Raw genomic sequence first — 22,406 nt, forward strand, 5'->3', positions numbered from 1 at the left:
AGGACAATGCTGAATATTTAATTTTGATTTTTTTATTGATTTATACATTACACAAAAACGCTTTAAACTTTATTTGTACCCATAATACATTAGTCTCACATTGTCATGTCTAACATTTCAACACACCACCTCATCTAAATATGAAGAGACAATAGCCAGAGTAAATATTTTTTATATAGGAATTATTTATGTGTGTTCTTGTTAGGCTTTGGGAAGGATCATAACTGTCATCATCATCAACATATTTTCTGCTTAATCCATTTCAGGGTCGAGGTGCTATCATAACTGTATTTGACAAATTAATAACTCTAAGTACTAAGTTCACAAATAGTATATCAAACGTACACAATTGTTTTTTTTTCTGCACAAAATCTCTTTACTAACGTCTACTTCTTTCCTGTTTTTCTTTGCCTTTGGTTACAATGCCACCATGTGGACTGACGATGAGTTACAAGCTCTTTGATGTAATTAGTCCTGATGATGAGGCTCATAATGACAAATCTTTTGGCACAGTGTCTTGGGATGTCTTTTATAATGACCGCTGTCATCTGAGAATTGTCAGGTGAGTTATTCACTTTGAATTTTAGTATATTTGTATAATTATTTTAGCATTACCAGGGGCATGTTTGCAGGTTGACACGGGGCATTGGCCAGCCAGAGTAATCATCCGCACACCAGAGAAATCAGCTGCCAAACCTGAGGAATCCTTGGTTCATCCAGTGAAACAGACTGAATGACATTGATAGGAAAAATGGCCCAATCAATTCCCCAGGTCTACAAACTGGATTACTCCAAATGCCCTTACAAATGAACATCATAGCAATGATCTGGGTAAGTCTTTTGTACATCATATATCGTATATCATATCACAGTATGTTTGTTTGTTTGTTTGTTTGTTTATAGCAGTTTAAAAAGATGCAGTGTAGTGACAGGTCACAGGAAATGTTGTGAGAATGAAGTGTTGCTAAGGCCTTATAACTTCCTCTAACATGAGCAAACTAAATTGTAGACTGAATGTAAACACAGACTTCTGAAAGTATATTTTTAAAAATATATTTATACACGGTGGCCTAAAAAACAAACTATATACAACTGCGAAACACCGTACAAAAGCTATTATTTGTTGTGGCAATTTTAGAAAAAATATTTTCTGTTGGCAGCTGCAATTACCATGATCAGATAAAAATTAACAGGATGTGTGATGCTTCAGCAGTAGTGGTTATTTTGAGTAATTAACATGTTCTTATATCTGCAGAATGAAATATTTTCTTAATAGAAAATGTAACTAAAAGAGCATATCGTCTCTGTCCAATTAAAAACATGTATATCAATTTTTGTTCATTTTTATTTTAATACATCACTGGGACACAGAACCAATTTCATGATGAATGGACCAACAGAAATGCTTCAAAATTACTTGAAATAAAATCTTTTTACATTGACTTTCAGTGAAATTTAAGAAGGTTTTTTCCTTCTCCTGTAAAGTTGCTATACTGGGAGATATATATTTTTAATGGAACAGAGACAATATGGTAACATAGTAATAGCATACATAGACAGTACCATGTGTTTAGCATGGGTCTAAATTTTATTTTCAATATGACATATAACATCAAATTAAAAGCTGTTCCTTTTAATGTTCATGTTTTTCATCTGCTATTACATACGTGTTCATTTCTCTCAGATTCATTCTAAAGCAAAGAGGAAAATACAAGTTTGGCACAAAGATGTAAACAAAGACATTCACTGTGGTGTGATATGAAATGATAAATTAAATGGATTCATTATTGACAGACAATTCTAAAGAAAACTATGGAAGTAACCAGGGCTTGTGATATCAACAATCAAAATATAGCCATTTTGTTACGAGTAGTAAACATTACACATACATTTAGTTTACATACTTCAACAACAATAATCCATATTAACTTTATTACACTAACAGATCTATGTTTCTATAATGTGATGATACAATTCACACAAATTTTTATATAGCTGATTAATGTACAGTAATACACATTTGTCCACAGCTCTCATAATTCAGGTTTACAGGCAGGGTTTGAGAAGCACTTGTAGCACATTTGACAGGTTGAGAAAATAGTTTGTGGTTATGCTCAGGAAGCCTCATAGCTTAGAAAGAAAAAGACTGCATTTCCTGAACTTCCTTGAACCCTTAAAGGCCATCTGAAATAGTTGTTACTATAAGAGGAGATATGCAGAATTCCTTACTCAGCAGTCACTATGTTGACTTCCCTGTTGGGCCAACGTCTCAACAACGATATTCAGACATCACTTTTCTAGGATAATGAGTCTGTGCTGTTGTTGTATGTCAGTGCTTTGTTTTGGTGTCACTGTAGCATCTCTGTTGACCTCATTTAAAAACTGGACTGTGCCACTTCAAAGAAAGAGAAGGTAAGAAGTATTGTTTTATGCTCATATATTTTCGTTTCGATATATTTTAGATAGGTGTTTATGGTTGTAATGATCAATAGTAAATTTTAATGCTATACCTATGCAATCACACTATATAACTACTTTAAAATTGGCCTCTTAACTTTAGGGAAAACAGCTACTGACACTTTTAAACTGATGTTAGAGTCTGGTGTTACTATATGGCTTAAGGAAGAACAAAATCAGTCATATTAACGGTCAGATAAATACATGTGCTAACTTTTGAGTCAGTAGGGTAAACTGAAATAAAACCATAACATATAAACTGACCAACATTCATCCATTTTGTTTTGAGCTCTGATCATTACAATCTTATACAGTGAGGCTCATTTTTGGAAAACAAAGATAGACAGTGCTAACTAGTAAACAAATTAGTACATGATTGCATCCTAATATATTCATTTTGGAAATGCTTGGCACATTTGTCAGCTTGACTAATTACAGGCCTGTTGTCACAGAATCATTTAATGTTTTATTCTGTATACAAAAAATCATGCTATTTAAAGTTTATTTATTTATTTTTCCATTCAATATTTATTTAAAAAATTAGAGTTGCTTATTGGACTGTGTCTGTTCATATTAGTTTTATGTCATATTCTCTCTAATAAACTCACTAACTAGAAAATAAAACTTTATAATATTTTTTTAAATTGTTGCATAATAAACTAAACAATTGTACATGTGGTAACATATCCCAGTTGGAGGATTTATATCTTGTTTTTGTTCCTCGGTTTAAAACTAATGATAAAATTAATTAAATATTTGCAAAGTTTAGTCCATTTAAATGTTCTTTGTATTTGAATACTTATATTTCTATTTTGTTTTAAATTAAAAACACAGATTTTTCTATGCTTTGCTTTATTTTTTTAAAATTACAATCTTTTAATCATTCACAAAATTGCAATTATTTGCAATCGTCTAACAGAAAGTGCCTTTAATTCAGCTTTCATTTGCTGCTAGAGAGGTTTACCAAATGTAAGATATGCTTCAAATATAAGGCAGGGGCCAAACCTGTGTCAACTCCGATGTATGCCTGCAAATGTGTGACCTCATAGGATGTTCACTGAGAATTTTTACTTGGTAACTCACAAAATATATATATTTTTGTTTAATTCTTGATCATACTATACTATACTATAAGTGAAAAAATTAACACAAATTAGTTTAAATAAATTTTGATCCCTTGCAACCAAGAACTGTATTTAATTTTTTTTTATAAACCTCTAAAGCATGTTTAAGCAAGTTTTTGCCTTTGATTTAAATTAAACCAGGTACAAAAGCATGTTTTTTGTTTAGTAGCCTATTTTTTTTAAGAATACATTTATGCTGATGAAAAAGTTTTCTTCCACTGCATGAGCAAGCAGTGCTACTAAATATTGAAAATGGCTGATATATGGTTTTTCTCCATATATCAGGGCTCAGTCAATGACATTTCTCCAGTAGAGGGGAAAAATAATATTCTACATGAAGCTGGATCCAGCTTTTTCAGATAGCACCTGACAGGTCAGTTTTACAGGATGAAGCCTTGCCGTGGACATTTTTTTTTATTTCCAACAGACAATTTTGAATTGCAATGAAAGGCAATGTCACTGAGTTGATAAGCCATTCCTGAAAATATCTTTAATGATCTTTGGTCGCCTTGCGCTCAATGATTCCAGGTAGGCTCTGGACCCCCATGACCCTGATCTGAATAAGCGGTTATAGATAATGAATGAATGAATGAATGAATGAATGAATGATCTTTGGTCTGTGACAAGACGCATTATCATCCAGAACAAAAAATAACTTAATCGCCAAACCTATTTAATATTAATGGAATAAAAATGTCCAGAATTTCAGCTGAGGTATTGATTGTCATTTCCAGTGGTCTGTTAACTGACAAGCAACCTCATATAAATAAGTCATGAAATTTGATTGTTTTATTCGGGCAGTCATATTTATTACAACAGCACTAGACAAAAGTTCCAGCATGATCTGTTTTGCCTATACAGATTCAAGATTCATCACTGTATATGATTTTCATTCAAACATTCACACTACATGATTGCTTCTCTTTAGACCATTGTAGCCTTGTTTTCTTCTGTTTCTGTTTCAGTGCTTATTTTCATTTGTGTTTACTAAATGTCACAAATACTGAGTCCTTTTTCTGCCCTTTTTTAAATTCATTTTCCGTTTTCAAAGCATGTTGCTGTGAGTCTTTATACTGAGGCTTTCATGTCCCCCTTGGTCGACCTGTATGTTTTTCTTTATAAACTTTACTTTGTGTTAATCCATGCACTTTTAAACTGATATATTTAGTCATATTTCATGTTGGATTTCTTTTTGAAGGAGTTTAATAATAATTTCTATTGTTTCAGTCGATAGCTCTCATTTTAAGGCCACGTTTTCTTTCATCTAGCAAAGTCCAATATTGAAAATGGAAAAAACAAATGCCAAACCAAATACAGACACAGGTGCTAAAAACACTAAACAGTCTGCAGATAAAAGAGAGTGCTTGCAGCAGATCTGAAGTGTTTTTAACACCTGTTTCTCTATTTATTTTAGTAATTTAAGTGTAAATTACAGGGTTATTCCATGATTTTTTTCTCAGCATTGATTATTTAAGCACTTTATTTCTTTCTGGTATCAACTGTTCAGAGTATAATAAGAAAATAAATGATATTACCTTATATATGTGTAGAATTAAGTGTATTTTCAACATCTATTGTTTACTACATTTTATTAAAGACTAAAGGGGAAACCATCAAGAAGTGTTAGTAATGTGTTTCGTCACAGTGAGCCACTAGAAAAGCTTCATTACACATTGATATAGATTCTGCAACTGCTTGGAAATGTACAGGAAGGACAAAACACCAATCTTCATAAAGATACCTCAGTTGTTGCTTTAATTATAGTGGTGGAGCGTGCTACATAATTCTGCAGTTCAAATTTTTGATAGGTGATCAAATGCTTGTGTTATATTTGTATTTCTCCCTTTCAATGTATCAGCACTGACACCTGTATCTAGTAAAATATTACTTCAATGGTATTTGAACTAATTTATTTGCACTTGTTTGGGTGCATTCTCTTAGTAGAGAGCAAGGCCCTTTGGCTAAGAACGCCTGCTAAATGATGTAAATTAAGAAGATTAAGATTTGGTGACAGCAAAGGCAAAAACATGTATTATTACAGAATATTCATCAGACCATCCAGTGGTCCCTTGGACTTGTGCATGCTGCCTATTCATTCTAGAAGAGACTATAGCCATCAAATAAATCGGTATATGTAACTACAGAGTGACTTTAAAAATTACAGTGTGAAACTGTCCTGAATTCTCAGTCTTCTTAGGAAAAGTTCCTCTTCTGTTTTGCTTAACATTTCACTCCAATGCACAAGCATCATATCTTGTAATGTGCACTTTCAACCACAGTGTTCACTGATGTCATTCCCTTGGGTATTAATACAGCTAATATGTTTGTCTTTGTTCCTACTGAAACTTAAGCTAAGCTAAATGATTGTGAATATGTTCCTGTTATGTGGATAATAATAAAAATGGACCCTTTTTCAAAGACATGTTCCTTTGGCATCCTCATTCAGAATTAAGCTGAATGGACTTTCTTAGTATTTTAATACTGGACAACACCATGGCAGGATGAAACTGCACTCTGTATTATAATTCATCTCCACTCATTTAATAAGGTTTTACTTTTAAATCACTATATAGCTAAGTGGTGGAATCCTGCTATTCTAAGATATTCTTAAATAAAAGCAGGGCTCGCTACAAAATATTGAAACATTATTATGAAGATCTTATTGCAATTGCATTCAGACAAATAAACATTCATATTATAGTAATGCTGAGTGATTAGTTCTGGATCACAAATATCAAGCCATCAAAACGGTGTAGAACTGGACAGCAATTACTCCAGAGTTTCACTGCTCCACAGTCCAGTACTTTTGGAGGATTTTATGCCTTTTTTGCCATTGCGCTTGGTGAACTTAGACTCATGTACAGCTTTTTTTTCACAGCATCCTTTTGTAGTTTTTTCACTCAGTAGAACTTGCATCTATAAGCTTTTGGGCACATAGTGTATATCATCGGTATGTGTAAGTATCATCCGGATTCATAATCAAATGACACATTAATGACTGCATTCTTTTTTGAACCTCAAATCACAAATTTTGTGATCCCGTGATGACATACTAGAAGGTCATGCTCTAGGCACTTTGCCTTGGGACAAAATGGATTGACAGTAACTTTGCAGTCACATGACTGGATGACTTTAGATTAAGGAAGTAAATATGTGTCTAAGTAAATGTATTGGGGGAGGGGTGCTTCAGAAACACAGAATACATTTCTAAGAAATATATGAATAAGCTTTCTGTCCATCAAAGCATACTTTTTGTTGTTCTTGCAAACCAAATTTTGTATAAATTATTATAAAATATATAAACACCATATCAAGAAAAGTTGGGACACAATGCAATGACATGCAAATATAAACCCAAATTTAATTGAAATGAATGTTAAAACTGAAAATTTGTATTCATTTATTTATTTTTGTTTATTTTTTTTTAATATATGCCCATTTTGAATTTGATACCTTGAGTCTGATACCTTTGGAGACTGGGGAGACCAACTGCTATAGTTTTGTATTTAAAATGTTTTCCCATTCTTGCTTGTTATAAGATTTCACCTACTCAACGGTTAAGGTCTCTCTTATAGTATTTTTATTCCATAATGCACCAAATATTTTCAGTGAGTCTAAATTAATATAGCACTTTATTTTTTTACACAACATATTTTTACTATGGGACAATGCTGTTATTATCCATGCAGAATGTGGCTTGGCAATGTCTTGCTAAAAAGCAAAGCATTCCCTGAATAAATGCTTTCTGGATAGCAGCATGTTGCTGCAAAACCTGTATATATTGTTCAGCACTAACAGTGCCCTCACAGATGTGCAAGTCACCCAATCAATGTACATTAACGCACCTGCTTACCATCATGTATGCTGGCTTTTGAACGGTGTGCTTACAAGAAGCCAGATAGTCCCTTTTCTCTTTAGCCCAGGTGACATGGCATCCATGATTTACAAAAATAATTGAATTTTGATTCATCAGGCCACACAACAGGTTTCTATCTCAGTTCATCTAATATGAGCTCAGGCTCAAAGAAGGAGGGTATTTTCTATGAGCCAATACTATTCTTTTTTCTTGCCTTTCTTTGAAAATAGATATTTCCCTATATCTTCTGAAACATTTAATGTTATTATGTGCCATAGATTAAGCAATCCCCAGCAACTTTGCTATTTTTACACTAAGAAACATGATTCTTCCCCTTCTTTACTTCTGAAAGATTCAGGCTCTCTGAGATACTCACCTTAACCACAATCATATCACTAACACATTACAAAATGTTTTGTAGTTTTTCACAATTTTACCTGTCTTCTGATGCTCTTTAGAAGCATGTTGCTGGCATCAGATTCAAAATGTATTAACAAAAATAAAAAAACAACTTAAAAATAATAAATAGATGGTTTAAATTGTTGGCACATATTTTAATTTTGTGTCCATTAACATACAGTGTACCAACATTTTTTGGAAATGGGGTTTATACATGTCAGTTTAAATGATTAGTTTTTATGGAAACATCCAACAACCCTGTTTGTTTTACATTATGTGAAATGAGCATTTGTCTGAATTATGATTTAGGTCATATGGAAAGGGCTTATAGGTATACACAGTATACTGCCTGAAGGCCAAGACATTCATTTAGTTACTAACCCGTTGAGGATGGAAACTCTCAAAACCACAAAGGCCACTTGAGCTTTCAGACACTCATGCTAGATCTGATTCACAACTTAGTCCAGTAACTCAACTGTTCACCTTGCTTCCTTATCAATTTTTACTTATTTCATTTTATTATTAACATGTTATTGCCATAATAACATGCTAAATTGTTGGAATGTTTTCTGTTTTTGTAGCTGGTTACAGTAGTGTGTCAGTGTGTGACTTGAAACAGGCTTTGCAAGAATACACATACTGGACCACAACAATATCAAGGACTCGCCAATTTGTTTACTGGACTTTTGAAATGTTATTGGTGGTATGCTTTTTGCATTAATATAGCATGGGTACACTCATGCACATAAGCTTTATCTCCCTTTTTAAAAGCTTAGATTAAAATCAAATTGCCAGGCCCCTATGAAAACAGCTCATGTGACAGGAAATGATAAGATGGTGCATAGCTGAATTACATACATATTCTAGAGTGTGGGTGAGAGAGGAAGTCTCAGACTGAGTCATGGTGTGACTTTACTGAATGTGTTAAAGAGACCAGCCTAGAACATGAGTGTTGAAGACCATTACCAAAATTATTTTTGTCCATTTCTACAAAAAGTAAAAAAAATAATCATTACTTATTCTTGGAAACATTGAATAGACCTTTGCATTTTTGTCTTGATTACAAATTAAAACGTTTAAATTTTTTCTTTTTTCTTTTGCAAGATTGCTGTTGAAAGGAAGTGCAGTTGGCTGGCCATTTTGTTCTCCTGCAACAACAACAACTGTGATCTTTTACAAGAGAACCTTGTAAAAAGTATGGATCTCTACCTTGGTGAGTCTTGGTGTTGCCCATTAGATTTGTGCAGCCACCCTGAATGTTTACTATATTTAATGTCAGTTTGGCACCTCCTTCAAGTGTCTTCAAAACGTATTTTATTTGGATAGATCTATGTTGCAATTTGAGGTCTTTGTACAAAAATTCAATTGATAGCAAACAAACAGGTAATATTTTCCCTATGAATAAAACTTTGGACAAATTAAAAACAAGTAACTCATATTTTTTTTATTTACTTTAAGATGTTATTTCTATGCCATGCATGCTTTCAGACATACAGTGTCATTTTCTTTCAGTGAAAGAATGCATAGAAACACCCGTGAATTTGTAGAGATCTGAACCAAGAGTAACACTTATGATTTTCAAAAATGAAAAATGTAATCAAGATTTTTTGTGATCAAACTGATTTTGCACAGTTCCCATTTTTATATCTGTTTATATGTAACCTGTACATAAACTGAACATTAAACTAGGTTGGTCACTGAGTTTTTGAATAGTACTAAGATGGGTGGCCAAGGACTAAAGTATTATAAATTCAGGTTGGCTGCGTTGTTGTTTGTAACAGTACCTGTAGTTTGTTTTGTATAGTTTTTGCATTGATATTTTCCTTATAGTATTGCTATGCTTTGTGGACAATATGAATGTTCATGTTTTTCATACTGATGCAAAGTTATTTGTGCATCTGAGGAACTTCTCTTCTCTCCACAGGAATACTTCAGTCAAGATGCATCATGTCAGCTAAACTGTGATCTGAACATTCTGCAGTACAGCAAAACATGGTTTTAAAATTAATTGTGAACATTGCTGTTCATCACCATTTTTGAACACTTTTACGTCTGCAGCTGACATTAAAATCACTTAATTTCTGCTCCTTGACCATATAATAATTAGAAAAAGCAGAACTGCTCACTTTAATTCCTTCCAGAATGACAGAGAACCTCCATGAGTTTAATCATTTAGCTCATGACAGCAATGGAGCCTACTCGCTTCAGAACAGTATAGCTGTCAGGACACCTTCTTATGGTATATCCACTACAAACTCAGTACCACAGATGTCCCCACATTACCAAAAGCATTTATCATCACCTGTCACACCACAAAATGAAGTTCCTGCACTGTTTGGCATGCCTCATAGTGGAGGATCTTGGGATTACAATCCACTTGAAAAGTCTTCATCTACCATGTGGGGATCCTCCTCTAAAGATGAGGTGATAGAAAATATGGGCTCACATATTGTCTACCCCTTCGGTCTAGCTCCACATAGCAATCCTTCATTGTCAAGCAAATTCAGTGCCAGTGCTCTGCAAAGATTGGATTCCTTTTCCAAGGCCTTTCCTATGAAAACCCCAAATAGTGTTTTTGGCCACTGTGTGGCTGAAAAGTGTTCAGAGGACAATCAAATGCCAGAGATCTTACTTTCACCTCAGAGTGGAGTGCCCTCAGATGGATCTGATCTAGACCCTTTTAGTCCAGTGGCCATGCAGAGTCAATCACAGCAGCATCATATTCAACCATCTTATCATCCAGTGGAGAGCCAACACACAACTCACAATCTCTACCAAAACCACCAGGGTTACCACTATGGATTTCAGCAACACAAACAACAACTGAGAGAAAGCCACTCAGAGCAGATGTACAAGGTACCACTCTACAAGTCACAGACCCAGTATCATCTCCAGCAGCAAGGGATTCAGAACAATTCAAATCAGCACAGTCCTTATTCATTGGCCCTGCAAAAGCAACACCAGAGAGCATCGTTTATGCAACAAAGCCAGCTAGAAGGCCCTGAGAGTGTTGGATCACCAACCTATAGCTACACTGAGGATTATAAAGCACAAGAACAAACTCCTTTCCAGACTGGGCAAGGCTTACCTCTACAGTCACCCCATTTCAAAGAAGAGCAGCATTTTCATCCATTCTCCCACCAGAGTGATATTTACCAGCATCCACAACCTCTTGAGCAAACACAGGCATTCCTTTATAAGCAAAATACCTCTCTTGGTGATAATCATTTAGCATTACTTGATGGTGCGCCAGGACAATCTAGCCTAAAACAGGAACACTGTACAGATTTAAACCATCCTCATAAAAGAAAAGATCTCTGCAGTTCTCATTACGAAAGTGTTCGGGCCAGAGTTAATCAAGCTGCTCCGTCAACAGCTTTGAGGGGAGGCGTGCTTCATCACCTCAGTTCCTACAGACAGCAGTGGCCACAGGTATGGCATTAAAGCAGTTTCAGCAAAGTTGTCCTCAACATGATTGTGCTATGTTTGATAGTGACCAATGCCCTCTTTTCATCTAACTCTCTCTCAAAGATGCATTCATCTGATGTTCAGAATGATCAGAATTTGCCTGCCTACAGGTTGGATATGAACTTTACCATTTTTTGCCATTTTTTTCTGTAGCCCTCTCTTAGTAAGTCTGATTAAATAAATTGCACTTTGTCGGATTTGCTTATTATTTTTCATAGGAAGGAAACTGAGTTAATGAGGAGTCCAGGGCTCAATACCAAGCTGAAATGCATTGTTTGTCAAAGGGAGTTTAAAAGTTTGCCAGCCCTTAATGGTCACATGCGTTCCCATGGGGGATTCAGGACCCATCTCCCAGGATTCAAACCAGTAAGATTCATTACTTTAAACATCTTGTCAAATGAGGACCTTTCAAATTGTGACTAAATGCTTTGAAGCAGGGTTAGAGTAGGAAAGTTTCAATAATGAAATTGTTTATACAATGGGCCTTGTAATTAACAAAAATGCTAAAAAAGAGTTTTGTTCATATTCCAAGTGTCTGTTTATTTACAGAGTGATGGACAAATTCAGCTGACTGGAGAAAATGACCCCATAGTGTTACCTGTGTCTGTTCCGGTGAAGGACTATCAAATTTCAACCAAGCTCCTAAATTCCCTTCATCACCACCAGAGAAGAAATGATGTCAGTAACTCAGCTGTGGCTTGTCCACAGCTACAAGTTCCTACACAAAAGGATGTATCGTCACGTGTGAGTTTCATTGCACCATTTCCATGTCAAACATCTACATTCTCTTTCAAATGTAAATGATTCATCATGAATTAGGTCCCATCATCCTTTACTATCAAATTCTATTAATAACTTCTAGGTCAAGAGTACCATAGGAGTGGGAGAATGTGTAGAAAAGCGAGAAAAAAAGCGGTACCGTCATTGCCTGGTGCCTCTAGTAATTTCCCCATGTAAGGCCAGCCTAGAGTCTAGAGGGCCAGTGCTCTTCCAAAGCCTGCTACGTTCTCCAAGCAGCTGTGGAGATGATGTCCCCTACACTCCCCCACCAATGCTCAGCCCTGTCCGGCCTGGCACAGGTCTCTTCAGCAGTTTCAATGCAGGGCACCACTGCACTGAATCACAGACTGTTCAACGAGTGCACCTGTGCAAGGATAGTAAGTTTGAGTAAATGATGCAGTCAAATAAGACACAGATTTTCATTTTAGAACCAGTCCTATACATGTCATGAATGTCTTTAAATTACAGATTTACCAGAAGACGCTGTGAACCTGGGTATGGAGGATAAATCCAACAGCATGAAACCGTAAGAAATACTCCTACAACTATTACTACTACACAAACATCATAGACCTATATTATATTTACAATAGAACATAGAACACATATCATGTTGAAAGTGAGGCTTTTTACCAATTCAGGAAAAATATTAACCCATTTAGAACTTGATGGCAGAAACGCATCTTAATAAATTTGGGATAAGGCCATGTCTACCACTGTGTAGCATTGCCTTTTCTTTTAATAACAGTGTGTAAACATCTATAAAGTGAGGAGATCAATTGCTGGTGTTTTAGGACATGAATGCTGTCCCATTCTTGTCTGATGTAGGATTGTAGCTGCTCAACAGTCCTAGGGATTCTTTGCTGTATTTTTCATTTCATGATTCGCCAGATGTTTTTTGTTGGTGAAAAGTGTGGACTGCATGTGGACAGTTTAGCACCCGGACTCTTCTTCTGCCAATCCATGCTGCTGTGATGGATGCAGTATGTAGTTTAGCATTGGTAGTGCCAGTGTAGTGCTAATGCAACCCCACACCAACCGAGAAGCAGGCTTTTTTCAACTGTGTAATGATAACAAGTTGGTTGTGCCTTGCATGGTAAATTGTGTTGATAGACAACAATTTCTGGAACTGGTCCTGAGCTCATGGAGTGATTTCCAGCACAGAATCATGCCAGTTTATTATGCAGTGCAATCTAAGGGCCCGAAGATCACAAGCATCCAATACTGACCAGCAGCCTTGTCCCTTGAATACAGGAATTTCTCCAGATTATCTGAATCTACTGATTATATTATGTTTTGTAGACAATGGGATATTTAAAAATTCTTGGCAATTTTATTTTAAGGAACATATTTAAAAAATTGTTCACCACTTTTCACAGATTGGTGAACCTCTGCACACCTTTGCTTCTGAGAGACACTCGGTAAAATGTTCTTTGACATAGACTCCATCCACACTGATCCAAAAACTTAGTGTTTTTGTCTGTGTTTTGTCCTTTTGTTGCTCTTGTCCCTACTGTTCTGAGATGAGCTGCTAAATGAGTCCTAAATGAATTCAAATGTTTCACTTTCAACATCTGATATGTGTTCTATGTTCTATTGTGAATGAATTTTGGGTCTATGAGATTTACAAATCATTGCATTAGGTTTTTATTTACATTTATTTACATTTTGCACCACATCCCAACTTTATTATGAATCATTGGGTAGGACTCACAAATGTACATTTACCTATGTCTGTATTATTGTTACAATTTAATATAGCTCTGGATTCATCTCATTTAATGGATTCATTCTAACAAATGTTATAGAAATACCAAAAGTATACAAGTACCAACATTTTTTACTGAAGTATATTTTTATTCTTATTTCTACTTGTATCAGAAATGTCATTATATTTCAAGGAGGTTACACTACATATGTGAATTTGTTTTGTAAATGTGTTGCAGACGGATCAATATTGGTGAAGATTTTCAAGCAAAGATCCCAGATATTCAACATCATTGTAAAGTAGCAGAAGACATGCATAAGGCTACTTTGTTATGGACACCATTCTATCTGGATATGCCTGGCAACCAGCAAAGAGGTAAAAACATTTCAGATGCAAATATGTCACGTAAGACAGGATTTTAATTATTATTATACAGATTTAAACGACCCGATTTAAACTATTTAGTGGCTTAAAAAGTATTAAAGTGCTTTCTAGAAATAGAATTAATCTGTTACATACCAGTGTCTTTGTGGTCATTCTGTACTCTTTATTATTTAAGTTGATGATCTGCTGAAAATGGCATGCTCCAGTGTGCTCCCAGGGGGAGGGACAAACACAGAATATGCCCTTCATTGTCTTTTTGAATGCAGGGGAGATGTTATGGTGAGCATTACTTCCAGAAATATAACTTCCTTTTCATATGGGATATATTTATGAAACACTCACTGCTGTTTTGCATGTGGTCTTTTTTTCCAGATAACCCTTGAGACATTACTCTCCCTAGAGCCCTTGAAACACGTATCAGGCTCTCAGACAGACTACCACTATGCAGGTGTGTTACTTTTTTTAATCTTTTGAAGGATGTGGGCATACAATGTGGTTGATTTCATAATCTTCTTCAAAATATGTAATGGTCACAGCCCCTAAAGTAAGACTACATGTTTGCTCCTTGGTTATACCTGACCCCATGTGATTTTTGAATATTTTGACTCCTGCCCTAATCTATGAACTAGGATCAGATAAATGGACTCTGCAGGAAAAGAGGCAACTCAACAAAGCCTTAGTAATTCACAACAAGGATTTTCACCTGATTCAAAAAATGGTAATTTTGGCTACAAAAAAATTGAATTACAAAATTAACTTTTAACTTACATTTGATTCTTTAATTTTCTGAGATGGTATTTATGTATTTTAGTAAATGCAATGTGTTTTGATGCTAGGTAAAAACCAAGTCAGTAGCTCAGTGTGTTGAGTATTACTATACATGGAAGGAAAGGCTGCGGCTGGGCAGGAGACTCAGTACAGGTCTAACAACACCAAGCCAAGACAAGGAGGTTAGCTATTGATGTTGTAGATATTGATGACTTTTGTTGCTTTTTATTGCCTTTATTGCAACTTTTATTGCTTTAAACCCATTTACTGGTGTTTAAACACATTGTATTGCACATTTTCTGTTTGAATATATTTGATTTAAAGCAACACAAAATGCACTCACCTTAACTGGACACATATGTTAAAAAGTAATACAACACATTTTTTATGAAACAGAACATGTATAGTGTTTTTAAACATGTTAATTTTGATAACACATTTCTGTTGTTGTAATATTAGTCATTTTGGCCTTAGTTTTTATGATTTTATTGTTTATTAGGGTGATGTGGAGGATCTCAAAACAGGACAAATAATTCAAGTGTCAAAGAACCAGACCAAGGGCCCTGAGTTTTCAGAATTTTCGGAGAAATCCTGTGCTGCGTTTGAAGTACCCAGCAGTGGGTCTGTGAGTACACATGTCTTCTGAAAATATTTCACAGCGTGTATGAGTTACAATTAAACGTATGGGCAATTTCACTTCTGAAATATATTCCTGTTCACCTGCTTCACTGTATACACTTTTAAAATATTTCTGTATTAGTTCAAATGAGTGTAATTAGCACAGCTAATATGCTTAATTGCTTTTATTTCTATTTTAGATGTTTAACAGGGATGAATGGAACAGTCTGGGTGGGCTTCATAATTCACCAGCTGAACACAGCAGACACAGATCAACTCAGCAGTTAGTTGCAGGCTCTGTAAAAAGCTCTCCTTCAAACAGTACCACCAGTGGAGAAACTGACTCAACTCTAATTTTCCCCTGCACTGAATGTGGAAAGTAAGATACAACTGAAGCTCAGCAAAATGCACTTGGCAATGTGGCTAATGCCATCAAGGGCGTATTTATTGTTTAACTAATCTATCATTTCATCTTCTTCTTACAGGGTGTTTTTTAAGGTCAAAAGTCGCAATGCTCACATGAAGACTCATCGCCAACAAGAAGACCCGCAGCTTTGGCAGCATCATAGACTTCCTGAACAAGAAAACCAGAATGTGACACCTGTCAACCCTTCGGTTACACCACTTCAGCTACCCACAACTCCTCATTCTTTACCCTGTAGAAATGATGAAGACATGAAAGCATTACTCATTAGTGATGCAAGAACACAACAACAAGTGGACTGCTTCTTACAAAACCAGAATCTTAAAGAGTGAATTCCAAACTTTGGTAAACAAACCCTTACTGAGGTGTCCCTATTGTTAATTGTTATTGTTATTCACAGTTATTGTAATGGATTTTGCACAGGACACCCAGTCTAGAGTAACACAATTAAAATGCATACACTTAATTAAACACTGTGGACTAAAGAAGTGCTCTAAAAAATGTACAAATTATGTAATATATCTTATATATATTGTGTTTCTCTGGCATTCCTGGCCTGCTTATTACCAGGCTCATCAAATCGTATGGTAAATAGGAAATATTTTTGCATGCTTTGCATATAAGAGCTCAGAGGTTAGAAAGGGACTAGAAGACACTGAGTTTTATCAAGACATATTCTGACATGCCACACAAGCTTTGTATTTTTTTGTGTGGCTACTTGAAAAAACACTGTACAATAAAACTGAAATAGGTTTTACATGGCCTGTGTCAGAGTATATGCTTACTGTTTAATTAAATGGGTGTAAAAAACATTATAAAAAAATGGTTCACTTCAGCATTTACACCTTTTAACATAGGCCATTAAAATGGTGCATCATTCTATAGTCTCATAATTAATTCATTCTATTTCTACAACTGCTTTATCCTGTTCAATGCCCCAGTATTTTTGTAGCCTGCCTGGAATCATTGGGTGCCAGGAAATTCACATCATGCTTCTTAGGAATTTTAGGAACGAATTGATGGAATTTTTTCTAAATTTCCACTGTAACGAACATACATACAACATAAAAAAATTCTGAATTATTCCCCAACATACAAATTAACAGCTGACTTTACTCATAAATTACACTGCAGTGTCAGTTGTGATCTGGAAGCTGGTGGGATGATTTTCAAAAAGAAAAAAAATATATTCAAAGGGTGAGTGGTCTGCCATGCTTGTGTGAGCATTTTCAATCTATTTTTTGTGTGGATGCAGATATTTTTAAAAAACCCTGAAGCTGTGGAAATATGCTTGAAATATGCTTTGAAAAAAAAAGTGTTTCCCCAAAATATCCAGTTACATGTGCACGTGCACAGGGCATGAGAAACACATGTTTCTATATTGTGTTGTTCTTTGCCATTTGCAGCATGTGCTGAGTGTTGTGTGCAGTAGTAAATGAAGGTTTTCCTGAAGGAACTGGACCTGTGCAGTCTCTCAGGTGTTTAAGGTTTTTTTTATATACATAAATTTTTACAATTGCTCTTTGCATTGTGTTAGACTAGTGTACTACTGTTCATTTTGCCCAGTCTGTGTTATAAACTTTCAAGTTGTTGTTTGTTTTTTATGTTCCCTGAGATCACCTTCCTGCAGTGTGAGAGTCTGCCTGTGTCAGTGTGAATGTCAGCACTTCTAACATGGTTACACCGTTGAGAAGCCAGTAATGGAACTTTAGCCCTTTGCTTCAAGGGAAAAACATCAAGTTAAACATCCGAGTCTGAATAACAGAATATTAGAGTGAGAAATGTTTGCGACACCCGCTGGCAGAAAAGAAAACTACATCTTTGAAATTTAAAATAGCTTCGGTGTTTCCCAGTCTAGGGAAATGAATGAAGAGGTTTTCTGGATACCCAATGCAAAGATTTTTGGGGGCCTCTGTGGTCAAATTGCTGTGCTTAAAGCTTCTAGTTAGAAATCACAGTATCTTGTTTCAGCTTCGCTCTACTTGTCCTCTATTTCTGGTAACACTACACCTGTTGAAACCCTGAAACACTTATCAGGTGTACCAAAGATTCAAGTTTCAAAAATGTTTCTTTTTACTGCCAAAAAGCAAATAAATATATAATATATAAATAATTAAAGCAATGATAGCAGGAATTAAATTCATTCATTCATTATCTGTAACCGCTTATCCAATTCAGGGTCGCGGTGGGTCCAGAGCCTACCTGGAATCAATGGGCGTAAGGCGGGAATACACCCTGGAGAGGGCGCCAGTCCTTCACAGGGCAACACAGACACACACACACATTCACTCACACACTCACACCTACGGACACTTTGGAGTCACCAATCCACCTACCAACGTTTTTGGACCGTGGGTGGAAACCGGAGCACCTGGAGGAAACCCACGCAGACACGGGGAGAACACAGGAATTAAATTGAAGAACTTATTTAATGCTGCTGAATTTAGCAGTGTTTACAGGGATTTTTACTAGGCTGGTTATATAGTAAGGTGAAATCATACAATTAAATTATAAAATTATATATAATTAGTATATAACGTATAATAAATATATAACGTTGGGACATTGTGTTAAAGGTAAATAAAAACAGAATACAATGATTTGCAAATCCTTTTCAACCTAAATTCAATTGAATACACTACAAAGACAAGATATGTAATGTTCAAATAGATAAACTTTATTGTTTTTTTGCAAATATTCACTCATTTTTCAACATGTTTCAATAGAGTTGGGACAGGGTCAACAAAAGACTGGGAAAGTTAAGGAATGCTCAAAAAACACTTGTTTGGAGCATTCCACAGGTGAAGAGGTTCGTTGGAAACAGGTGAGTGTCATGATTGGGTATAAAGGGAACATCCCCGAAGGGCTCAGTCTTTCACAAGCAAAGATGGGGCGAGGTTCACCACTTTGTGAACAACTCCGTGAGCAAACCATCCAACAGTTTAAGAACAACGTTTCTCAACATACAGTTGCTAGGAATTTAGGGATTTCATCATCTACAGTCCATAATATCATTAAACGATTCAGAGAATCTGGAGAAATCTCTGCAAGTGAGCAGCAAGGCAGAAAACCAACATTGAATGCCCATGACCTTCAATCCCTCAGACGGCACTGTATTAAAAACAGACATCATTCTGTAACGGATATTACCACATGGGCTCAGGAACACTTCAGAAAACCAATTGTCAGTGAATACAATTCATCGCTCCCTCTACAAGTGCAAGTTAAAATTCTAACATGCAAAGCGAAAGGCATATATCAACAGCACCTAGAAACGCTGCTGGCTTCTCTGGGCCTGAGCTCATCTGAGATGGACTGAAGCAAAGTGGAAAAGTGTCCTGTGGTCTGACGAGTGCACATTTCAAATTGTTTTTGGAAATCATGGACATTGTGTCCTCTGGGCCAAAGAGGAAAAGAACTTTCTGGATTGTTATCAGCGCAAAGTTCAAAAGCCAGCATCTCTGATGGTATGGGGGTGTGTTAGTGCCCATGTCATGGGTAACTTGCACATCTGTGAAGACACCATTAATGCTGAAAGGTACATACAGGTTTTGGCGCAACATATGCTGCCATCCAAGCAACGTCTTTTCCAGGGACGTCCTTGCTTATTTCAGCAAGACAATGCCAAGCCACATTCTCCATGTGTTACAACAGCGTGGCTTCATAGTAAAAGAGTGCGGGTACTAATCTGGCCTGCCTGCAGTCCAGACCTGTCTCCCATTGAAAATGTGTGGCGCATTATGAAGCGCAAAACACAACGTTATATAGGTTGAAAAGGATTTGAAACAGAATCATCGTATTCTGTTTTTATTTATGTTTTACACAATGTCCCAAGTTCATTGGAGATGTGAGGTCCACTAGTGTTTTGCACAGCGTGTTTTGGGCGGACCACTGGTGATTAAACAGAATTTTAGATAAAATGCCACATTTTAGCACTTTTTCACAGTCCAATTTACATTTTTTCCTTTCCATTCTTTTTGTTATCCTTTATAAATAAGATTAGTAAATCATTTTAATCCAGCACAGTGTCAACATTTTTATCATAATCATTTTATATCGGACTTATACCCATTATTATATCTCCCATAGTTATTGGTAATATTTTTATTAATTTGTATTCCAGAATAAAAGTCTCTTTGAATTTAAAATCTGTTTGAGGAGATTATAAATGAGTTATATCCTTTACAGGACAGTAATCTGGACCTGCAGTGGTCAATGGTGTGCCAGCCTTTTTATGCCAGTGGATCGATATATGTTTGCTGTCTGAGTAATAAAATAAAGGGAACACTGAGCAGTACAGAAGGAAAGTTTTATCACAGTATTACCAACCTTTTCACCAAATAAGAAAATATTTTATTATATGTGTAATTGTTTGAAGTATGAAATTTTTTAGTAAAAAAAATCGATGCCTTACTGGTTTAATGTTTTCTAATTTCGTTCCACAGCCCAAGCATTGTGCTTTGTTTCAACCATGACAAAATAGCTTGGATACCATGCTTTACCTGGTCTACCTTTTTACAGTTTGGAGAGAAAAATGCTGATAGAAGCAGGATTCGAACCCACGCCTCTAGAACAGACAGCGTCTTAGACCGCTCGGCCATCCTGGCGTAGATTAAACGAAGAAAAAAAACATAGGGAAATCAACTAACAGCACAATAAGTGTAATTTGAAATAAGTGTACTTTTTATAGTCTGAAATAGTCTAAACGTCGAACAATTAATCAAACAAGAAACTAAATTGCTTGACGGGTGCTTGGGCTGTCCAATATGAATAAACTATCCAGTTCAGCAAATTAGCTTAACATGCTAGCGAGGACTTGAGGCTGATCCTCAAATGGCTCAGTACTACCTGCATAAGACATAGTGAATGACTTTAAAATATGGAGTATACACTCAAACTGTGCACTTAATACTGGTTATAAGATCGCAGAACTTGGTATTAAATATAGATGACTTTATAACGGACACTGTTTGCAGGATTATGGTGTAAATGCCTTTATTGCATGACCTACGTAGTGCACTACAGAGGGAGCACGTGTCTTTTTGAGGCGCACTCATAGTTACACGCTAAAACAGCCGACTATTATGGGTATTTTACTGGCTATACATAGACTTTTCGGTCGCTCAGTTGCCATATAGATACGAGTTATTTGGTTTAGTGTTAATACATTAAACATGTAGCTAACTGAATACGAAAATATTTAGATATTTGTCATAAGATCCTCTGGACCGATTCCGGTAAGTTGTTTTCTAAACTGTAGTTATTAACATTAGATTTTTCGAAACATGGCTTCTAATAAGAGGTCGGAGGTTTGGCTTGCAATCGTGTAATATGGGTTGTATGTTTGCTTTATTCGATCGCATTTATGTAACCGTTGTAAATACATTTTATTTGATGATATGTCTCACTAAATAATATACCATTAACGGAATTTAATTCCTTAATATTAAAACAAACCAGAGTGATATATGATGCAAACTTGTCTAGGTTCAGAGCCCTTATCAGTCTAGACTTAACTCTAGCAAAAATACAATATTTATATCAGTTGCTGCTTAAGTAGAGATATATGTTATACTGGATATACATTGTTACGACGGTGTAAAATCAGCTTTACTCTGGGTTTGACAGGTCAGTGTTGATCACCACGATGGCATCCGCTCCACCTCACAATTTCTCTTGGGTCGAGCCGCACAAACTGGCAGGAATGGCCATGCCACGGATGCCTGGTCACTATGAATATCTACTGAACAACGGTATCAAACACTTAGTCACTTTGTCTGAAAGAAAACCACCTTATCACGACACTTGTCCAGAACTGATTTTGCATCATATCAGAATACACGACTTCTGTGCTCCAACGTTTGACCAGATCAAACGCTTTTTGACTATAGTGGAAGAGGCCAATATAAAAGGAGAGGTAAGTGTGAATTTCCCGTGCTGGATGGGTTGTGCGTGCTTCTCCACAGTCAAATAGTTCATTTACATTGTTCAAAACGTCTGGTCTTGTCAACTTTAGGGTGTTGCAGTGCACTGTTTGCATGGTTTTGGAAGGACCGGGACAATGCTGGCCTGCTACCTGGTGAAGTCCAGAAAAATCAGTGGGATTGAAGCCATTAATGAAATCAGAAGAATACGCCGTGGATCAATTGAAACACGAGAACAAGAACAAATGGTAGTGCAGTTTTACCAGCAAAATATATACTGAATTTATAATTTATTAAATAAAGTCCAGCTGCTCAATCAATTTTCTGTGCATATTCTTTAATTAGTTTTACAAGGATAGGTAATTATTTACTAAATTGTTAAAAAACTGAAACCCATAAGATAAAGTGATAACCATTTAAATCACATGATCGTGCTTCTAACAAGTCCTGCATTTGTTTTTAATTGTTAAGTCTACCTTGCTGTATTATAATTTCA

At 35.8% G+C, this 22,406-nt stretch overlaps 2 protein-coding genes across 2 annotated transcripts; both read left to right on the forward strand.

The window, feature by feature from the left end:
- Positions 1-2,219: 2,219 nt before the first annotated feature.
- On the forward strand, positions 2,220-16,817 carry LOC136707432 (transcriptional-regulating factor 1). Its single transcript, XM_066681510.1, has 16 exons — positions 2,220-2,412; positions 8,941-9,049; positions 9,761-11,268; positions 11,368-11,414; positions 11,523-11,670; positions 11,854-12,048; positions 12,167-12,461; positions 12,553-12,610; positions 14,031-14,167; positions 14,352-14,455; positions 14,549-14,624; positions 14,806-14,894; positions 15,013-15,126; positions 15,444-15,569; positions 15,763-15,941; positions 16,048-16,817. The coding sequence occupies exons 3-16, from the start codon at positions 9,979-9,981 to the stop codon at positions 16,316-16,318; spliced, it is 3,129 nt and encodes a 1,042-aa protein (XP_066537607.1). The 5' UTR covers positions 2,220-2,412; positions 8,941-9,049; positions 9,761-9,978; the 3' UTR covers positions 16,319-16,817.
- A 4,042-nt stretch (positions 16,818-20,859) lies between these two features.
- Positions 20,860-22,328, forward strand: dusp23b (dual specificity phosphatase 23b). Its single transcript, XM_066680180.1, has 3 exons — positions 20,860-21,223; positions 21,615-21,903; positions 22,003-22,328. The coding sequence occupies exons 2-3, from the start codon at positions 21,634-21,636 to the stop codon at positions 22,189-22,191; spliced, it is 459 nt and encodes a 152-aa protein (XP_066536277.1). The 5' UTR covers positions 20,860-21,223; positions 21,615-21,633; the 3' UTR covers positions 22,192-22,328.
- The last annotated feature ends 78 nt before the right edge of the window (positions 22,329-22,406 follow it).

Source organism: Hoplias malabaricus, chromosome 1 (genome assembly GCF_029633855.1).
Source record: "Hoplias malabaricus isolate fHopMal1 chromosome 1, fHopMal1.hap1, whole genome shotgun sequence".
In the NCBI taxonomy this organism is placed as follows: domain Eukaryota; kingdom Metazoa; phylum Chordata; class Actinopteri; order Characiformes; family Erythrinidae; genus Hoplias; species Hoplias malabaricus.